General features: G+C 33.3%; 1 protein-coding gene across 2 annotated transcripts; it reads left to right on the plus strand.

Annotated features, from left to right (window-relative positions):
- Nucleotides 1–270: 270 nt before the first annotated feature.
- On the plus strand, nt 271–4,311 carry LOC132603188 (uncharacterized). Of its 2 annotated transcripts, none has more exons than XR_009567994.1 (4): nt 271–481; nt 1,076–1,135; nt 1,499–1,561; nt 3,971–4,311. XR_009567994.1 is itself a non-coding variant. In XM_060316127.1 (4 exons), exons 1-4 carry the CDS (start codon nt 550–552, stop codon nt 4,046–4,048), a joined length of 315 nt encoding a protein of 104 aa, XP_060172110.1. In that variant the 5' UTR covers nt 523–549; the 3' UTR covers nt 4,049–4,311. The 2 variants fall into 2 exon arrangements, 1 of the variants encoding a protein (XP_060172110.1); XM_060316127.1 differs by lacking the exon at nt 271–481 and adding an exon at nt 523–663.
- The last annotated feature ends 14,812 nt before the right edge of the window (nt 4,312–19,123 follow it).

Raw genomic sequence — 19,123 nt, forward strand, 5'->3', positions numbered from 1 at the left:
TTTTTAATTTCTATTTTTGAGTAATGGTCTAGAAACATATTTTTTTCCCTTGAAACATTGAACATGAATTTGAATTGCAGGAATCAAGTATAAGTATTCAACACAATTTATTAAAAAGATTAAAAATATAAGGTTAACATTTTTTATTTTTTTTTGTAAATTCAAAGTTTGACAGTTACTTTAATTTGTTTTGATAATAAAGAAACAGTTACTTCAATTTTAACTGAGAAAGAAACCTGGGCAGTAAAAGTATGAAACCCGCGATCTTGCAACTCATGTTCCACCAACCCACGTTCAAAATCCACGAAACACTTATAATTCACATTTTTTGTGATCAGATCGGCATAAAATATTTCCTTTGTTTTTGTTCTTCTGCAATCGTATCCCGTGGATCTCTTGGATTCTCCAAAATCAATTTATCATGCATGAAAGGGGCCTAAAATAGAGCGGGGCATAACTGTGTTGCTGTCTATCAGTCTAGGTATGTGATTGTGTTGTTCATTGGGATTCCTTTTTAAAAAAAAGTTTACTTTTGAATTGTGAAATTTTATGTTGGTGGAATTGTTTGCTGGTGGAGATTTTGCCGCTCTATTGTTTTTCTCTGCCATCGGAAGGTTCACTCATGGTTTCTCTGTTTTTGACCTGCTGATCCTTTCATCACTGGTAGGGGAATTGTTATGTTGTTCTTCTGTTTCAATTTTGTGTAATCTTGAACATAAAGGTTGAACCTTTTATGATGATTGTGGGTTTGTTAGGTTGGTTTTTGAGTGTATAATTCACTTAAAGTTATAATAGAATGATGGCCTTGACATAGTAAGGTTGAATTCATAGGGGATGAAGGATGTGAGTGATTGGCATACCATGGTATGAGTATAAATTTTGTGAACTATATCCAGAAAAGGTTCAATATAAGCATGCTGTTTCGTCAAAAAATGTAGCTATCCCGAAAGTGGACAAGAAAGGCTGTTACCGAAAGTTAAAAATTATAGAACCACCACTTTTTAAAGCTTTGTACATTTATTATTATAGTCCCTTGCTGCGAAAATCCTTTAATTCCATATTAAAATCACTGTAGACGACGGAGGACCACTGCCACCGGCGGCTAAAGCAGCACATGAACTTGGCTTCTGGTCAGGTTTGGTTTTTTCTCTTCAGTCCTTCATTCCACCAATTTCTTCTCTTATTACTCCTATTATGTTATATGTTTTCCCCTTGAATTGATTTCTTAAATTAATTTGTTTATATATCCACTGTTTAAAAGTATAAATTTATTATTATTCGTTATTTTCATTTTCAACTATTTTCTGTTTACTCGGTTGTTTGGGTATTTTCTTTGTGTTTGGATACACAGTGTTCGAAAGTGTAATTTTATTGTTTTGGTTAGCTCCTCACCTCTGCTTTGCGCTTCTTGAAATTATATGTAGTATATAATATGTAGTTTATGTGCACCACAAGTATTTGATATTGCTTTTGCTAATCATGTATTTGTAATGTGCAGTCTTTTGTGGATAGTTATTTATGTGCAGAGATGGCCATAAATCCCCCGCCATCAGCTCCACAGGTAATTTCTCCAAGTGTATTGCCTTTTGTTGAATTACATAGACAATTATTTTGATGAAAAGAGCATGGATTGCTGCTTACCATCTGGCAGGGAACTTTAATTTAGTGTTACTGGCACACACAGAATCACTCTAAAGAAGATGCCTACCCCCTGTTTGGATGGTTGTTTCCCGTGGTTCATTAATGTATGATTTTTTATGAAATCATGTTTGGATTCATTGTTTTTAAAATTATGTGGTATGGTGTTGTAAACTCATTGTAATTCTGTGGTTATATAACCATGAAAAAGTTCAATTTTTATAACCACGGATTTGGTGATTTTTGCGTGGTTACCTATTTCATTTCTCCATTATACCCCCACCCTCTACCACCCACCCCACCCCACCCTCTACCACCCACCCCACCCCACCCCACCAGCCATCCCACCCCCAACTAACCCCCAACTAACCCCCCCCCCTCTCTGCCTCCCACCCCATCCTACCACCCCACCCCACAACCACTCACCCCCACCCTCATCCCACAACCACCCACCTCACACCACCCACCCCTCCACCAACCCCACCACCCACCCAATGACCACCTCATCCACCACTTACTTATTTTTTAAAGTTCCTATTTTATTATTTACCTTAGTTTTATTGATATATAAATAAACTAATTTTCTAATTAAGAGTTAAGTGTATTTTAGTAAACTTAAGTTATTAAACAGTACCATACAGTCAAACCAAACAATACAAATGTTATTAAACTATAACAAATGATACAGTCTATCCAAACATTATGTTTATTAATATAGTACAATACAACATCATACTGTATCATATCATACTGTACATCAATGAACCACGAGAAACAACCATCCAAACAGGGTAACAAAAAGAATGAGAATGGAGTAATTGGAGGAAATGCATTGAAGAAATGAAAGTGGAATATACATTTTCTTTTTTGATTGGTAAAGGTATTGTACTAAGGTGTAGCTAACTTCGCTAACTATTTACCAAGAGAAGCCTCATTACAGATTGCCTAATGAACTCAAAAAGTCAATCATAGCTTCTGTGTCATTAGCTATTGCCATATTACACCAAAAAAATAAAAGGGTGAAGCAATGCATCTGTACTTTGTTACTCTCTCCGTCCCAATTTGTTTGAAGGTTTACTAGTTTGGGAGTCAAACAACTTTTTTTTTTTACTACGATTTTCTCCAATTATTTTCTAGATTGTGAATTATTAATTGTGCAGTCTTATAGTACTTTTTAGGTAGTTTTCAGATATTTAAATTTTATTATAAAATACTCGAAACATTTATGTTTAAAATTAAGTAAAAAAAAAAGTTGTTTGACTTCCAAACTGGTCAACCCTCAAACAAATTGGGACGGAGGGAGTACTAATTACAGGTTCCTTTTTGCTAAACCAAGTTCTAGAGTTTATTTCCTTCCAAATAAACCCCCAGCTAGCAGCAAGCATTGAGTTCCATATTTTCAGCGTGCTTTCCGGCGCTTCATATGCTAGCATCATAGGAGTTTATTGTCTTCGGCATTGCCTAGATAAACCCACAATTTTTAGAATGAGATGCTAGATTTGTGTGGTGAAGGAGCACTGTAGGAAGATATACACTTGAACATGTTCAGCGGACTGTTTGCAGAGTTCCGTCCTCAACTGTGAACTTGTGACTAAAAGAGCCTACTAACTTGGGCTCACTAATTTTAAGTCTTATATTACCATTTAGAAGAGATGTTCTGCGTCTCAAGGCGGTGCGGTTTTCTAAAGTATTAGGACTTTATTCTCTCTTCTTCCTAACTTATTTTAGTTGTTATATTCTTATGACTATATTCTGCAAATCAAATCTAAAGAAAATAGTGAGAAGTTCAATAAAATAGACTTCAATGTGTTGTGCTTCTTGAGTTGTTCAAAATATTCATTGGATTCTAATTTTCATCACAGATGATCATATATTATTGTTGATTTTTTCAATAGTTGTTCTTTTTGTTTCTTTTGCTAGATCTTTTAGCAATTATAAATATTATGTACTACTCTAGCTTCGAAAGCAAGACAATGAACAATACCTCTTTTCAGAGGTTCCTTCAGTTCTGAAGTACGTCCACAATAATCGCCAGGTTTAGTGGATTCTATCAATTTGGGATCATACTATGTTTTTAGTATTCCTCTAGGATATACTCTTGGTTATGTGGCTAACTCTTAATCTGAAAGCTACTAGTTCATGTGGTAAATAAACTCTTATTCTGAAAGTATATCAAAGTTGAATCTCAGTCTGCATTTGGAAGCATCTTTTCTGGGAAACTATTGGTGGTGAATAGGAAACACTTTGTACTTTTGAATCTCACAACTTTTTTTAACCTAAAAGAATTATGACAAAAATTTGATTTATCCCAATTTTGGATTTTATCATGCAGGGTCTATGGGACTTGCTTTGCAGACACCGCTTCTCTCATTTGTACACCAGCATATACTGCTATTGTATGATTATGTAATGAGGCTATAACTTTCTGACAGTTTCTTACGTAAATATTTTTTATGATTGAGAAATTCCTTCCTTTTAGTTAGAATTTTTTTTGTAGAATTCCTATGACAATGCTATGTAGGATAGCCAGATGATTGCAGTTATCTGTTTAAGTTGTTGTTGGCATTTAGTTATACAAAAAAAAAAAAAAAAAAATTGTGAAGGGCGTTGATTTTACCCTGCATATTAAACAACTCTACTGGGTCGAAATGAGGATGGGAGAATGGTTATGAACTTGTAGATTTACTGAATGTATCTCACTGTTATTGTGTTATAACTTGGTAAGTAGATGTCTAATTTCTTGGGAGTGTTTGTGCACTTACTACGACGTCAAAGCACTGGGTTTTCTAGAGGAAGATCGAAATACAGGGGAGTCACATTGCACAAATGTGGACAATGGGAAACTCGGATGGGGCAGTTTCTCAGAAAGAAGTGACTAACCCCTTATCACACCATAGCTTGAGAATATCATAATATCATTGACATAGCTGTTAAAAAGCTTTCTTGGTATATTATGATGTCATTATACAAATTTATAAGAGTAGATACCAGTATCATTCTCACATTTAAGGTATACTCTTTGTCAAATTTGGTGAACCATTTTGAATTATTGTCGAGTCGTAAATGTAGATTAGAAGTACAACCATATCTATGAGGGATTTGAAGACATATAAAGGAACTATAGCTCTTATTAATTAACCTCGACATGGAGGACAACAAACTAGGCTTACAAGTGGAGAAGTTGTCCACGACGCAAGGCTCGCCACATATTTGAACTCAAAAGATCTTTACTCTTTGACACAAGGTATAGTGTAAAATTAATATATGATACTTGTGTACACAAAAATAGAGAAAACAAAGATTGATTATTTCACGATGTATCATTCAGTATGTTTATTTCTTACAAGAATAAACCTTTATGTTATTTTATTCATGAATATTAGCTAAGCATCATTTGTATAAGACTGATTCAGAAAAATGAGAATATAAAATCTGTAATATTTCACACATGGTTTATATACATTTGTTCTATTATCTCTCTCCGCTCATTTTCTTTTTGAAATGATCCGCACATCGCGTCGGTACGTATACTAGTTGTCTATGATATGTATAACCGTAAGTTGAAAATAACGCTAAGTAACATGTTATTGACAATTAACTACGGAGTATATGTTAATAGTGTACAGAAATTTTACTGTAAGGTTAAAATGAAAAATAATGTTTTTCGAGCTACTTTGGGATGGACAAATTCCACCAAAAACTATACTGTGCTACTTACAAGTTTAGTGAATTGTCTGACAGATATATTATAGGAAGTAGTGTGTTGGTGTAAGCACAAAGCTGTATAATAAACCGCAAAAAGATTTAACGTTCTCCAATACACTTGACGGTGGGTTCAATTAAAAAAAGTGGTACATTATATGTGTCAAAATCGATTAAACAATATCTCTTCTAGTGTTTGAAACGGGAGAAATAGATTTTTTATCATTTACAAACGTTTTTTAGTTTTATGACCTTTTTACAAGAGATTTTTATTTTTTACACATGAGAGATCTGAAAAAAAAAACACATAAAAAATCTGAAAAAGACATTTTCTTCTAATCAAATTGTAAGAGGTCAAGAGATTTTATTTACTCGTTTGAAAAATTGCTATCTTCGAAAGTTTAATTAGGTATTCCCCTAACTGGGGCGTGATTGTTACTCAACTATACTCTTAATAGAGACAGATCTAGGATTTCTAAAATATGAGTTCACCGCTAAAAAAAGGAAAAAAAAAATGTGCTAAATGGGAATCGATCCCTATTCCTCTAGGTAAATAACGAGGACGCTGAATTCCAAGGGAGGCATGACGTCAATGACATAAGACGGGTAACATAAAATGACTGATAGACTTCTAGATTGGCAAACCTCTGAAAAAGGGGTTTACATAATATCTTAGGTGAACCTTACATCAGAATGAGAAAGAAAAGTGACGAGCTTTATAAGTCATAACACAAGTTCACATGGTATGCGAGCTCTTGGACTCAATGATGGCGTAGCCCAAAGGACGAATTTGTTAGGCCTATTGAGTCAAAGCAGACCATTCGTGTCATGCACTTGGATCGTGACATTTTCAAAATATTACACTACCTCTATTTTAGCATTTTGGAATATTACACTCCCTTTATTTCGAATTCTTTGTGACCTAACCTCTTACGCCATAATCAAGCTATTCTCGTTGGTTAATTTGCGAAAATTCGCCATTATATTAACATGAAAGAATATATCAAAACGAGGCGATCGAATAAAGTAAATATAGATTATCTTAATTTGATAAAGAGAGGGAACAAATCAAATTTGAATTATAAAAGAGATTAAACTTTTCATTTACCGTGAAGAATATTGACCAAATTTGTCCAATATTAAATTGAAAATCAAATTTCGTCCAAAAGATAGTACGACTTAAGTCTCTCTCAAATCCAGACAGAAACTAATTCTTAACAATAATCTAGAACTTCCAATCTATTCGGCTTGCATCTACCTGTTGTCGCCAACATAGATATATCTTTCAACATCGTTATGGTTTCAACAATTCAACCTGCCTTATCCATCAAGAACCTGCAACGTTAGCCACGACCAGCCCCTGCCGCATATCCATCACATCTGGCTAATGTCACACAATTATCACTATCAGTATCAGCCACCTCTAAAATGTAATCATCAAAGCCTACAACCTTACAAGCTCACTTCCGACGATCACTACCATCAATTGCCGCTGCGGCTAGCTTTTAGGATGTGTTTTGTCTACAATAATTTTTACAATAATTTTCCGTCTCAAAATAAGTATGCTTTACTTCATTTCAAGCTCATTAAGAAAAATAATAAATACAAGTTATAATTTACTAAATTAGCTCTATTTTTTAAATGTTTGATCATAATTAAGAAAAAGTAGTTCTTTAATTTAAGGATATAATTAAAAATAATTACTATATTTTGTCTTGAATTCCTAAAGTAATAATTATTTGGGATAAAAAAAAAATTATGGCTAAAGTTAAACTTATTTTGGGAAGGAGGAAGTACCATGTAAATTTACAGTCAGGCATATCATATTCTTCGTGAATTGTGTCATGTCAATTTTTATAGTGGATTTCTTACGTATCCACTTATCTAATATTTTGTGTATTTAATTCGATATTTGTTATTTTTTTGTCTCAATTTATGTGATACAATTTAAAATTTAAGTCAATTTTTTTTTTATTTTGACCGTGAATTTGAACATGGAATCATTTAATTTTTTGAAATAAAACTTACACATTTAAAAATTATGTAAAAATTACTATGAGTCACCATAATTGTCAATCCAATATATTTATAAGGCATATGAAAAATCATGATTAAAGAAAAATTTATTTGTCTTTCGAAATCTGAAATGTACCACATAAATTGGGACGGAGGGAATAGTAACTTTTAAATAGAGATAATTTATACATATTTAATTTTTTGGAAAAATAGACTTAATTATTCTATATTAAATTTAGAGGCAATATCTTAATATTCAGACACGTATTAATATTTAGATTTTTTGAATCTTTAAAAAACATAGCCTAATTTAGTAAAAAGAAAATTTAGTAGCTTAATGTAGTCAAAATTGCTTCTTCATCCGTCGAGCTTATGTAATGGTATTTAACATGACATAAATGGGGTTTGACGACGCATAGAGTTTAAGAATTTTCTTTTTTAAGTTGTGGTCTAAAAATATGCCAGAGACATTTTATGGCTATAAAATGAAATATTTATAATTAAATTATTTTTAAAGATAATAACAATTTTTATTTTTAAAAAAAGAGTCACAAAAATGAGGCAGATACTTTTTTCTTGTGCTCGTTCACACTCTTTTAAAAAACAAAGAGAAAAATCAGAAGTAGCACCAATTTGATATTTCCATAATAATCAAGAATACAAGACCAAATGCCTAGAACACACAGTACAAAGATACTTCCTCTTGAATCTATAACAAATTGGCAGAGACCAAAACTTTGAAATTCCTTCAACATCTATTGCTTCTACTTTTCCTTCACAGTGAGGACAAACACCTGATGCTATTTTTCTTCCTATCTCTTTTTCTTCTTCTTTACAAACACATTTGAAAAAACACATTCTCTCTTTTGTTTCAATCAATTTCCTAATGATATGTTTTATCACTAAGTTAAAAAATGAGTCTTTTTAAAGAGGGTTTGGAAGAAGAGGGACGTGGTTTATACACGGTTTTTAGCTTAGTGGCTATTAAACTGTCTAAATTTAAGTAAAGCCAATAGGATAAAAAAGAGGGTTGTTTTTAAGTATTTGAATTCTTTTGACTCACTTACTTACTAGTGGCTGTGTCAGATGTGAACGTGGAAAAGGTAATACTAGGTTGTTGCAGAATTTTATTTTATTTTGTTTTCATGTGATCTACTCGTTAACTTTTTTGCACATTCTTTAAACAATAACAATATACCCAATGTAATTTTATAAGTGTGATAAGGAGGATGAAGCGTATGCTGACCTTACCTTTACCTCATGCAGATAGATAGATTGTTTCCGAAAGACTCTCGGATCAAGTAACCCATATCAAATCATATTAAAAGAAGAAACAAAAGTAAGAGCCCGTTTGGATTGGCTTACAGCTTAAAGTTGTTTGCAGCTTATAAGCTGAAAAAAATAAGTTGGGGTAGTCCAACTTATTTTTTTTGGCTTATAAGCTGTTTTCAGCTTATAAGCTGCTTTAGATAAACTAAGTCAAATGGGTCCAATTATTTTTTTGAGCTTATTTTAAGCATAAAATGACTTTAAGCTGGCCAGCCAAACACTCAAAAAAGCTGAAAACAGCTTATAAGCCAACTTATAAGTCAATCCAAACGGGCTCTAAGAGCCTGTTTGGATGGGCTTATGCCTATAAGCTGTTTGCAGCTTATATATAAGTTAAAAAAAATAAGTTGGGGTAATCTAACTTATTTTTTTTGGCTTATAAGCTGTTTTCAGCTTATAAGCTGCTTTAAATAAGCTAAGTCAAATGGGCCCAATTATTTTTTTGAGCTTATTTTAAGCACAAAATGACTTTAAGATGGCCAATCAAACACTCAAAAAAATTGAAAACAGCTTATAAGCAACTTATAAACAACTTATAAGTCAATCCAAACGGGCTCTAACAACGATAGTAAATAAAGAGAAACAATATAAAGCATACAGATAAATGAAATAGTAACAAGTGATAACTAAAGTACAATACACAACAGGTAGTAGCTGTAATATAATGATTACAGCTAGTCACAACGGACTTGAGAAATATAATGACTTGGAAAATGAATAATTAATGTTAAGATGTAAAATAGGAAAAAATTATATTAATATAGTGGAATAGTAAAAACATTCATTGCTATTAATTATGCTCTTATATTGAAGACCTACTTCTTAATAGTGTCCAGTTTTCAAGAAAGATCTAATGAATAGGATAACTTAGTAATTATACTTTATATCTATTATTTTTTTAAATGAGCGTGAAATGAGCTAAAGTAACACTTATTTAGAGACGGAGAAAGTATAAGCATATACTAACATAAAAATTATTTTTAGCCTATTTATAGGGTATAATTTTCCAAGGATAGGGTTTAATTCAAGTATTGAACCCCTTTCTTGGCAGTGATTACATCACTGACCAATGAACTAGACGACAATAGTGGAAGAATTTGGTAATCCTATTTTGGACCAACTTGTTGCATTTTTAATCATGCTTAATTTTAGTATATCTTTGTTAATTATGCCAACTAATTAGAAATTTAATTATTCAAAAAGAAAAAAGAAGCTTAACTGACAAGAGGGTCGCTCACATGATAAACACCCATCTCCTTCAACCCGAACGCTGTGGGTTGAGTCACCAAGGGAGCAAAACAGGGAGATGGGTATTAAAAAAAATTAAAAGGAGAATCTTACTAGCTCAGTTGGTTAGTTACCTAAACTTTCACCTTGATTGTGAGGATTTGATTCCCCACCTCATAATTCCTACCCCATTTTTCCTTACCCTACCCCTATTTTTTTTTTTTTTTTTATAAAAAAAGAAGCTTAACTGCAAAGTAATATTTTTTTAGATTATTACGCCATTTAAGATTCAAGTGGTTATTGTCTATATTACGTACGACCGTATGAGTTGGTATAATAAGTTGAAAATAACGCAAGTGAAAAACGCTCAATTTACTTTAAATTTGTTTCTCTGATTCTAACTTTACACGGAGTTTAAGAAAGTTCAAAAGACTTTTGAATCTTATGGTTTTAAATTAAAAATATGCAAAATGTACTAATGCTCTTTAAACTTGTAGTCTTAAACATCCAGGTGAAAAGTTGGAATTAAAGGATTGCAGTAACAAATTAAGCATGTAGTTCATCATAATACCAATTTTGGTTTATAGTCTTAATGAACTTGAGAAATGATTTGGAGAATGAATAGTTAACATTAAGATGTAACAAGAAAAAAATTATTTTTTCTCTTGATATGTTAAAGTGAACAAATAAAATGAAAATTTATTTTATTGAAAAGGGTCAAAAATACCCCTTTACTTTAAGAAAATAGCTAAAAATATCCTGAATTTGGGTCAAAATACCCTACCTTTCGTTACGATCTTCTAGGCTCATTGAACAATACTTAACCCACATTCTGTAGGGGTATTTTTGACCCAAATTCATAACGAAGGATATTTTGAGTCCTTTTCTCAAAGTAGAAGAATATTTTTGTTACATCCCGTATTTTTGAACGTCGGATTAATTGTAAGTTGAGGTGGGGCCCACAAGTCAAGATTTTTTTTTGGGACATGTGACAAATTATATGAATCATATATGTGAAGTTAAACACAACTCAAGAAGGACCCTTGGGCCAAATCAAAGTGGAAGTCCTCCAAACGAATACTTTTAAGAAAACGTTTTCGGGTGACCTGACTTTGGGGCGAAAAAACGGTATTATAAGTTTGGAATTTGGAAAAATACCAAGAAATAGAAGTTGTAGATAATTGAATTAGCTTTCCAACCATAGGTTGTGGGCCCTCATACGATATCAGGATCAAGAGTTATGACCGTTTTACTGAACGAAGGTCCAGGCAGAAAAAAGGTCTGCGCGAACGCGCCTGGGAGGGCCGCGAACGCGCAGAAGGAAAATCTGTAACACAGCGCGAACGCGCCAGAAGGCGGCGCGAACGCACTGAGCACTCTTCCAGACAGTTCTGGCAGATTCTAAAATGTTATATAACGGGGCTTTAGCCCCCAATCAACAACAAAACACCCTCTAAGCCTCCCCAAAACCTCTGAAAACTTCCACCAACTTCCACCCATCAATTTTCACGCAAATCAAAATATAATTTTCCAATTCCGGTCCAGACAGCGCACAGTTGCAACTACAAAATTGTGTAGTAATATGTTGTGGCCCAAGGTCAGGGTGAAGAAGTGAAGATACAGAAATATTATCGCGATATAGGTATGAATCTTTCATTATTAACATTAATCTTGGTTGATTTACGGAGAAGGAGTTGTTTAATTGCTGTAAATTAATTTGGTTGGTGGAAATATGGTACAAACACCCTATGGGATGTTTTATGGAATAATTTGATGTGGGAAATAATACTATTGATTCTGGTATTGTTATTGTTGTGCTGGTTGTTGAATTGAGAATTCGGGCTAGGCATATAAACAGGGGAGATGCTGCCCGATTTTTGGCAGAACATAAAATAGTAAAATTTGAAGTGTGGCGTAATTGTACGATGAAAGGACTAACATTAGTGTGAATCATCTTAAATGTAGATTTACGAGCTCGGACATATAAGCATAGCTAATAGGACGTGGATAAGGTATGTAAAGCTATCCCGATTCTTCTCTTGGCATGTCCTAGGTGTACTAGGATTGGATTTGAACTTCGGAAGACATTCTGCCCATTGGAATCCGCAATTGAAAATGCTCCTTTTTCGTTCAATAGAATTGAACCCTCTAAGCAGGCTTACTGAAAAATTATGCAAACTTCTCCAAACTGCCTAGAAAGTTATGGAATACCCCTAAGAGCTCTGTAGGTGACCCCATAAGCTTAATATACGTAATTTGAGCCCGCCGCCTTGTTTGTCCCGAGGCGGGCCCACTATTTCCGATTTTACCCTTATGGTCCTTTGTAACTTGATTTCAAGCAATTTTTAAGGAAACGTCTTAACTACTTTTCCGACTACTAATGATACTTATTCTGGATACTATATCGAGTCTCTGTAAAGGTACGATATTTTGTATTACGTTTAGCTCCACTATTCCCGCTTTGCCCTCTTATTGTACTATTGCCTTATTTTCGAATAATATAAAATAAAATGTTTTAACTATCCTTTCAACTACTAAGGAAAATCGTTTGCTGACTCCCTCGAGTTTGGTAAGCTATTTTGGAATATGAAAAAGATTTCAGGAGGATTATTCTTCCGTAACTCATTATGACATATGACATACACTTGCTATGATTCCGTCCGACTTCATCGATTTGATTTGTCATTCGATATGCCTCATTGAGTCTATGGAAATCTATGATATTTTTATTGCATTTAGTTTCTCACTACTCCATTCGTGGATGCCTCAATGTTTCCCACACTGAGCCCGGGCCAGGATATGTTGTCAAGCGTATTCCACTGCATTGTTCGCCGTGCCTCGATGTGAGGGGGCAGGTATATATGTACATGGGTTTTGGAGTATGCTGTGCCATGTACACACATTCTGATATGCTATGATCTGATATGGCCATCTGATATGATATGTTATGTTACGGGGTTATCCCCTACTCTGTTCCGTATGTATGGTGGCACCAGCGTCGGGGGGTGGCCACGTTCTGTTTGTCGAGCCCTTGACAGGGGCCGGATATGATATGCTGTATGTTTCTGAACACACTCCTCATGTTTTGAAAATATGCATTTGATACTTCAGATGTCACACTCACTTCTCTGTAAGTCCTGTTTCGGTTATGATCTTGTTCCGTATTGGGACCAGGTACGACATATGTTTTCAACAAATACTATTTATGCTTTATGATCAATATTTTGCTAATCTGGATATTCTGTCCATTTTCTGTACCTTCTGTTCTGATTATGACTTTGTTTACTACGTTCTATGCTTTACATACTCAGTACATATTTCGTACTGACCCCCTTTCTTCGGGGGCTGCGTTTCATGCCGCGCAGGTACAGAAGACAGATTTGCTGACCGCTTGCCTAGGACATCTATTCTGCTATATTGGGAGCGCTCTTTTGTTCAGAGCCTGTATATTGGTACAGTTTGCCGCTATTATATATATGTATGTTATTCAGGGGTATGACGGGGCCCTGTCCCGTCTTATGATTATGTTATGATCTGTAGAGGTCTGTAGACATACTTGTGTGGGTTCTGTATATGTTCGGGTATGATACGATCTGTGACAGCCTCATCGGCCTCCATGTACTGTGTCGGTTCTTTTATGCTAATTACTAACGTCAAGTGACTTTTATATTTGAAATATTCTGTCATTTTGCTAATTTGGGTTATCGGGTACGTCTGGGTGTCCAGCACGGACACTAGTCGCGGCCTACGGAGTTGGGTCGTGACAATTTTTGACCATTTTTTCTTTATTTTAATATAGTGAACTATTAAAAATGAAGGAAGGAAATACTGTTGATAGGGCCATAAAAGTTAGAAATTTTAATAAGGGGATCTAGATATTCAAACTCAAAACTCAAAGCAAATTTTGATTTGTCTTTATCATTACAATTAATCAAAACTTCTCTTATATCACAAGACATGGAGTTCGAAAGTTTATATATGCGTATACATACGACATAATTATTTTTACCCTATTTATAAAGTATAATTTTCTAGGATTCAATTGAAGTACCGAGCCCCTTTCTTGGCAGTGATTACATCACTAACCACTGAACTAGACAACAACAGTGGAAGATTTTGGTACTCCCATTTAGGACCAAGTTGTTGCATTTTTAATCATTGCTTAATTTAAGTAGAGTCAAACCTCTCTATAGTAGCATTGTTGGGTCCGAAATTTTTCAGCTGTTATAGAGAATAACTGTTATACACCTATAACAATATTGACATTTAAATAATATTTCATTGTTATAGGCAAAATAGATGTATAAAATCTATTTTTCATTTATTTAATTGGCAAATTCTAAGCTTAATCACACTTTGTATAACGAAGGAAAACCGTTTAATGATGAAAATATATATATATATATATATTCATATGATATTTTTTGTGATAAATAGTGTATTAAATGATCAAATATTTGGTGAAAATCTCTACTTTTATTATTGGTAATCATATATATTCTATTTTTATGAAGATGGTTAATTATTATATTACCAAAAAAAAGAAGATAACTGTTATATGGGGGGTAATTTTATAAAGAGCGTACTGTTATGAATTTGATTGTTGCTGTCATAGGTGAATATAGAGAAGTAAAAAATATAACATAAAAAATCGGTTAAAAAAGAATTTGACTGTTATAGAGAGATACTGTTATATGCCAGTGTCGTTATAGAGAAGTCTGACGGGAAGAAGTTTCACTACAAAGTACTATCATAGGTAGTATAACCGTATGAGTTAGTAATAAGTTGAAAATACCGCTAAGTAACTTGTTATTGACAATTAACTATATGTTAATAGTAATTTACTGTATTTAGTATATAAAAGTTAAATGAAAAATAATGTTTATCGAGCTACTTTGGGATAGGGCTGCTTATCGGGCGGATTGGGCGGATAACTACGTTTAACGGTTTGGCTTAACGGTTATCGGCTTTGAAAAGTACTAATCTGCTAGCCAACCGATAAGATATCGGTTGGTTCGGTATTGGGTTAGCAATTATTGGACGGTTATCGGGCGGTGTATCGGTTAAATTACGTAACTACTATTTTTTTTTTTTTTGCCTTGAAAGACAAACGTTTTATTCATAATTTAACAACTAGGAAGTCAATTAAGCCCCATAGCCATAGGGCAGGACTTAACAGTTAAGAATTCACAAGTTTAATCTCAACCCTTCCGATGGTGATCACTTCACCACCTTTCTTTGGAACCACAATTATTGCAATAGTAACTTCCAACACAAAATAATAATAATAATAATAATAATAATAATAATAATAATAATAATAATAATAATTTATGGTTAATGGAAGAGTTTACCGAAGATAATTACTGATGGTTCAGACTTTTCACTTTAGTGCTTTAGCTTTAGATTTTAGTGTTTTAGGTTTACAATACATATTTTATATGTTTAGGGGTAAAAATATAAATATGATAAATTCTTAACGGGTTAACGGTTTGCCCAATAAGAAAATTGTGTAATCCGCCCCCGTACCGATAAGCCATTAACTACAAAATTTTAATCAATTCCCCAACCGCTAATCCGACAGTCCACTACCAATAAGCCAATTTTATGGTTGGATTATCGGTGGCGGTTCGATTTTAAACAGCCCCTACTTTGGGATGGACAAATTCCACCAAAAACTATACTGTGCTACTTACAAGTTTAGTGAATTGTTGTCTGACAGATATGTTATAGGAAGTAGTGTGGTGGCCATGTAAACACAAAGCTGTATAGTAAAACCATAAAAAGATTTGACGTTCTCCAATACACTTGATCGTGGGTTCAATTAAAAAAAGTGGTACATTATATATGTCAAAATCGATTAAACAAATGAAAAATATCTCTTCTAGTGTGTGAAACACTATAACAACAACAACATCATAACCAGCATAATCTCACCAGGATCTGAAAAGGGTTGTGCAGAACTTATCCCTGCCTTTTGACGGGTAGGGAGGTTATTTTCGATAGACTCCCGGCTTAAGAAGAGATGAAAAAACATCAGTAATAGTACACAGTAATAATAAACATTAATAGCATAAGTAATAGGACGACGTAGTAAAAAATAACAAAAAAGCCAAAGCAATATAGCAAGGCAAGGCAAACTACTATCAAAGACAAGGGCCTACAAGAGTAATACTACGACTACCCGTATGCAAGGATAAGTAAGACCACTCAATTACTAACTAACTCTCTACCCTAATATGTGTTCTCCATAATCTCTTGTCTAAGGTCATGTCCTCGGTAAGTCGGACCTGCGCCGCGTCCTGTCTAATCACCTCTCCCCAATACTTCTTTGGCCTACCTCTACCTCTCCTAAAACCGTCCATTGACAGCCTCTCACACCTCCGTACTGGGACCTCCGCGCATCAATCTCATTGCAATAACAGCCGTTGGGAAAAGTTTATGCAACAACAACAAAAAAAAAATGTTTATTGTCAAAAGTAATTTTTGCAACAATAGTCTATCTATGGCAACAAAAATATTTTTGTTGGCAAATGTCTTATTTCTTGTAGTGGCTAAATGGGAATCGATCGCTATTCCTCCAGGTAAATAACGAGGATGTTGAGTTCCAAAGGAGGCGTGACACGTCAATGATAGAAGACAGGTAACATAAAATGATTGATAGACTTCTAGGTTGACAAACCTGTGAGGAAGGGGTTTACATAATACCTTAGGTGAACCTCACATCAGAATGAGAAAGAAAAGTGACGAGCTTTATAAGTCATAACACAAGTTCACATGCTATGCAGGCTTCTGGACTCAATGATGGCGTAGCCCAAAGGACGAATTTGTGAGGCCTGTTGAGTCAAAGCAAACAATTCGTGTCATGCACTTGGATCGTGACATTTTTAATGGGAAAATAACATAAGATACCCACTTAAGACTCTTTATTACAAAATATAATGATACTTTTCTTTATTTACAAAACATAACAAAAAATAATAAAATATAATAGATTTTTATTTTTCATACTTTTTTTAAAATTTTTAAATTTTTTATTTAATTTTAAAAAAGTTTTTTTTTTTTTTTGCCCAAGGCTTAAAAAATTCACTCAATTTTTTTTTATATGATAACTGTATGAAATGTGTATATGTGAGCTAAACTTTTAATACAATTTTCAAACACAATTTTGAGTAAACTTTTTAAGCCTTAAGCGAGATATACACATTTCCTACACAAAATTTTGAACGATTATTTTAAGCTGCCTTATATATTGTATGAAAGTTGTATATAATGTTGTAGTAGTTGTATTACTTTTCCGGAAACCTAACATGAACTTTATACACGTAAAAATGTGAGCGAAATTCTAAGCCTTGAGCAAGATATACACATTTCTTACCGTTTTTATACACAAAATTTGAGCGAAATTTTTAAGCATTCAACCAGATATACATAATTCAAACAATTTTCATACACAATTTTTTTAAGCGAACTATTTAAGCTTTGAACGAGATATACACATTTCATGCATTTTTTATAAACAAAAAGTTGAGCGATTTTTTAAGCCATGAGCCAATATATATATATATATATATATATATATATATATATATATATATATATATATAAATTAATTTTTATGAAAAAACTTAAAAAATGAAAAATATTTTTTGAAAAAAATATTTTTTTTATAAAAAAAAAAATTGAGCTAAAATTTGTATATATTTTGTAAGAAATCTGTTGTTATGTTTTGTAAATTGAAAAGTTTCGTTATATTTTATAAATACTTTTCTTATTATGTATATATAGGTCAATCACCCATTTTTAAATATTACACTACCTCTATTTTAGCATTTTGGAATATTACACGGGCAATTAGCAGTAATGTCCTTATTACGGGGTGGTCTTTAAGTTTTGCCCTTCAAAATGGTGGTCTTTAAAGTTTGCCTTTCGCTAGGGACCGCTTGGTCACGGGTTCAAATCCCCACTCGGGCGAAAATTTAAAAAAAATTCACAAGGCATAAGTTCAGAAAAAAGGCAGAGTTATAACTCTGCTTAAGACAGCCCAGCAGATTCTGCCTTTTTTTACAACTTCTGCCTTGGGAAAAAAAATTAAATTTTCACTGAGCGGGAGTTCGAACCTGTGATCAAGGGGTCCCTAGCGAAGGGCAAACCTTAAAGACCACTAATTTAAAGGGCAAAACTTAAAGACCACCCCAAATGAAGGGCAATCCGCGCAAAAAAAAAAAAGATATTACACTCCCTGTATTTCGAATTCTTTGTGGCCTTAATTATTGAATGCTAAATTAGTAATTAGTAACATAAACAAGCCAATCCCCACACCACCACCACCCCCCCCCCCCCCCTACCCAAAAAAAAAATCAAAGAGACAATTTCCAGCTCCAAAAAACTAATTTCTATTGTAAATCAATGTCAAGAGCATACCATGCATCATTCATCAATAGAGAACGCATCTGACATGAAAGAATTTCGACAACAGCCAGAATTAAGAAAAGCAAATAAATATTAAAATAGGTTTATAAAAAAGAATAAATTTTCTATGAATATATATGCCCAAAGAATTAATAGGCATGAATCAGTACTTCCAAGTCTATCAAATATGATTATCTACTTTGTTTTTTTCTCAATGATTTTCTGTTTCTACCCAGGAAAGAAGAGGCAAATCTTCTTCAGTAATTTAAGAACTATAACAAGATAATGACAGGAGATCATATTTCAAATAAATTAACACTGGGCTTTCCCACTTAAGCCCATGCATGCAATTTCAAAAGAATAGAAATTCAAAAGGAAAAGACCAAAAAGAACAGGAAAAAATTACTTTGCCTTGGCTTAAAGCTTAGAAATATGAAAAATAAATACATTTTTCATATTTTATTGCGTTCGACGACTTGCCATTTGCTTTTTCAAATTCTATCAAGGGCAATCGACAAAAGAGTAGCACTAAAGAAAACTAGTTACAAGTTACAACCTGTCTGCATAAATCTCAAAACACAAAGTACTTTGTTATATGGTGGATGCAACATGTAAACTGCATTTGTTTAGTTTAATTAATAGACACTAACAAGTAGATAAAGGATAATTAAATCAATATGGTAGTCATTGTATAACTTTGTTGACGTGCATAGCCATATAATATTCTTTGTTAGAATAATACTTGAGTAATTAAGTGTGGAACCAAGGCAATTGATTTGGGGATGATGAAATTCGTAAT

The sequence above is a fragment of the Lycium barbarum genome, chromosome 7, assembly GCF_019175385.1.
Source record: "Lycium barbarum isolate Lr01 chromosome 7, ASM1917538v2, whole genome shotgun sequence".
In the NCBI taxonomy this organism is placed as follows: Eukaryota; Viridiplantae; Streptophyta; class Magnoliopsida; order Solanales; family Solanaceae; genus Lycium; species Lycium barbarum.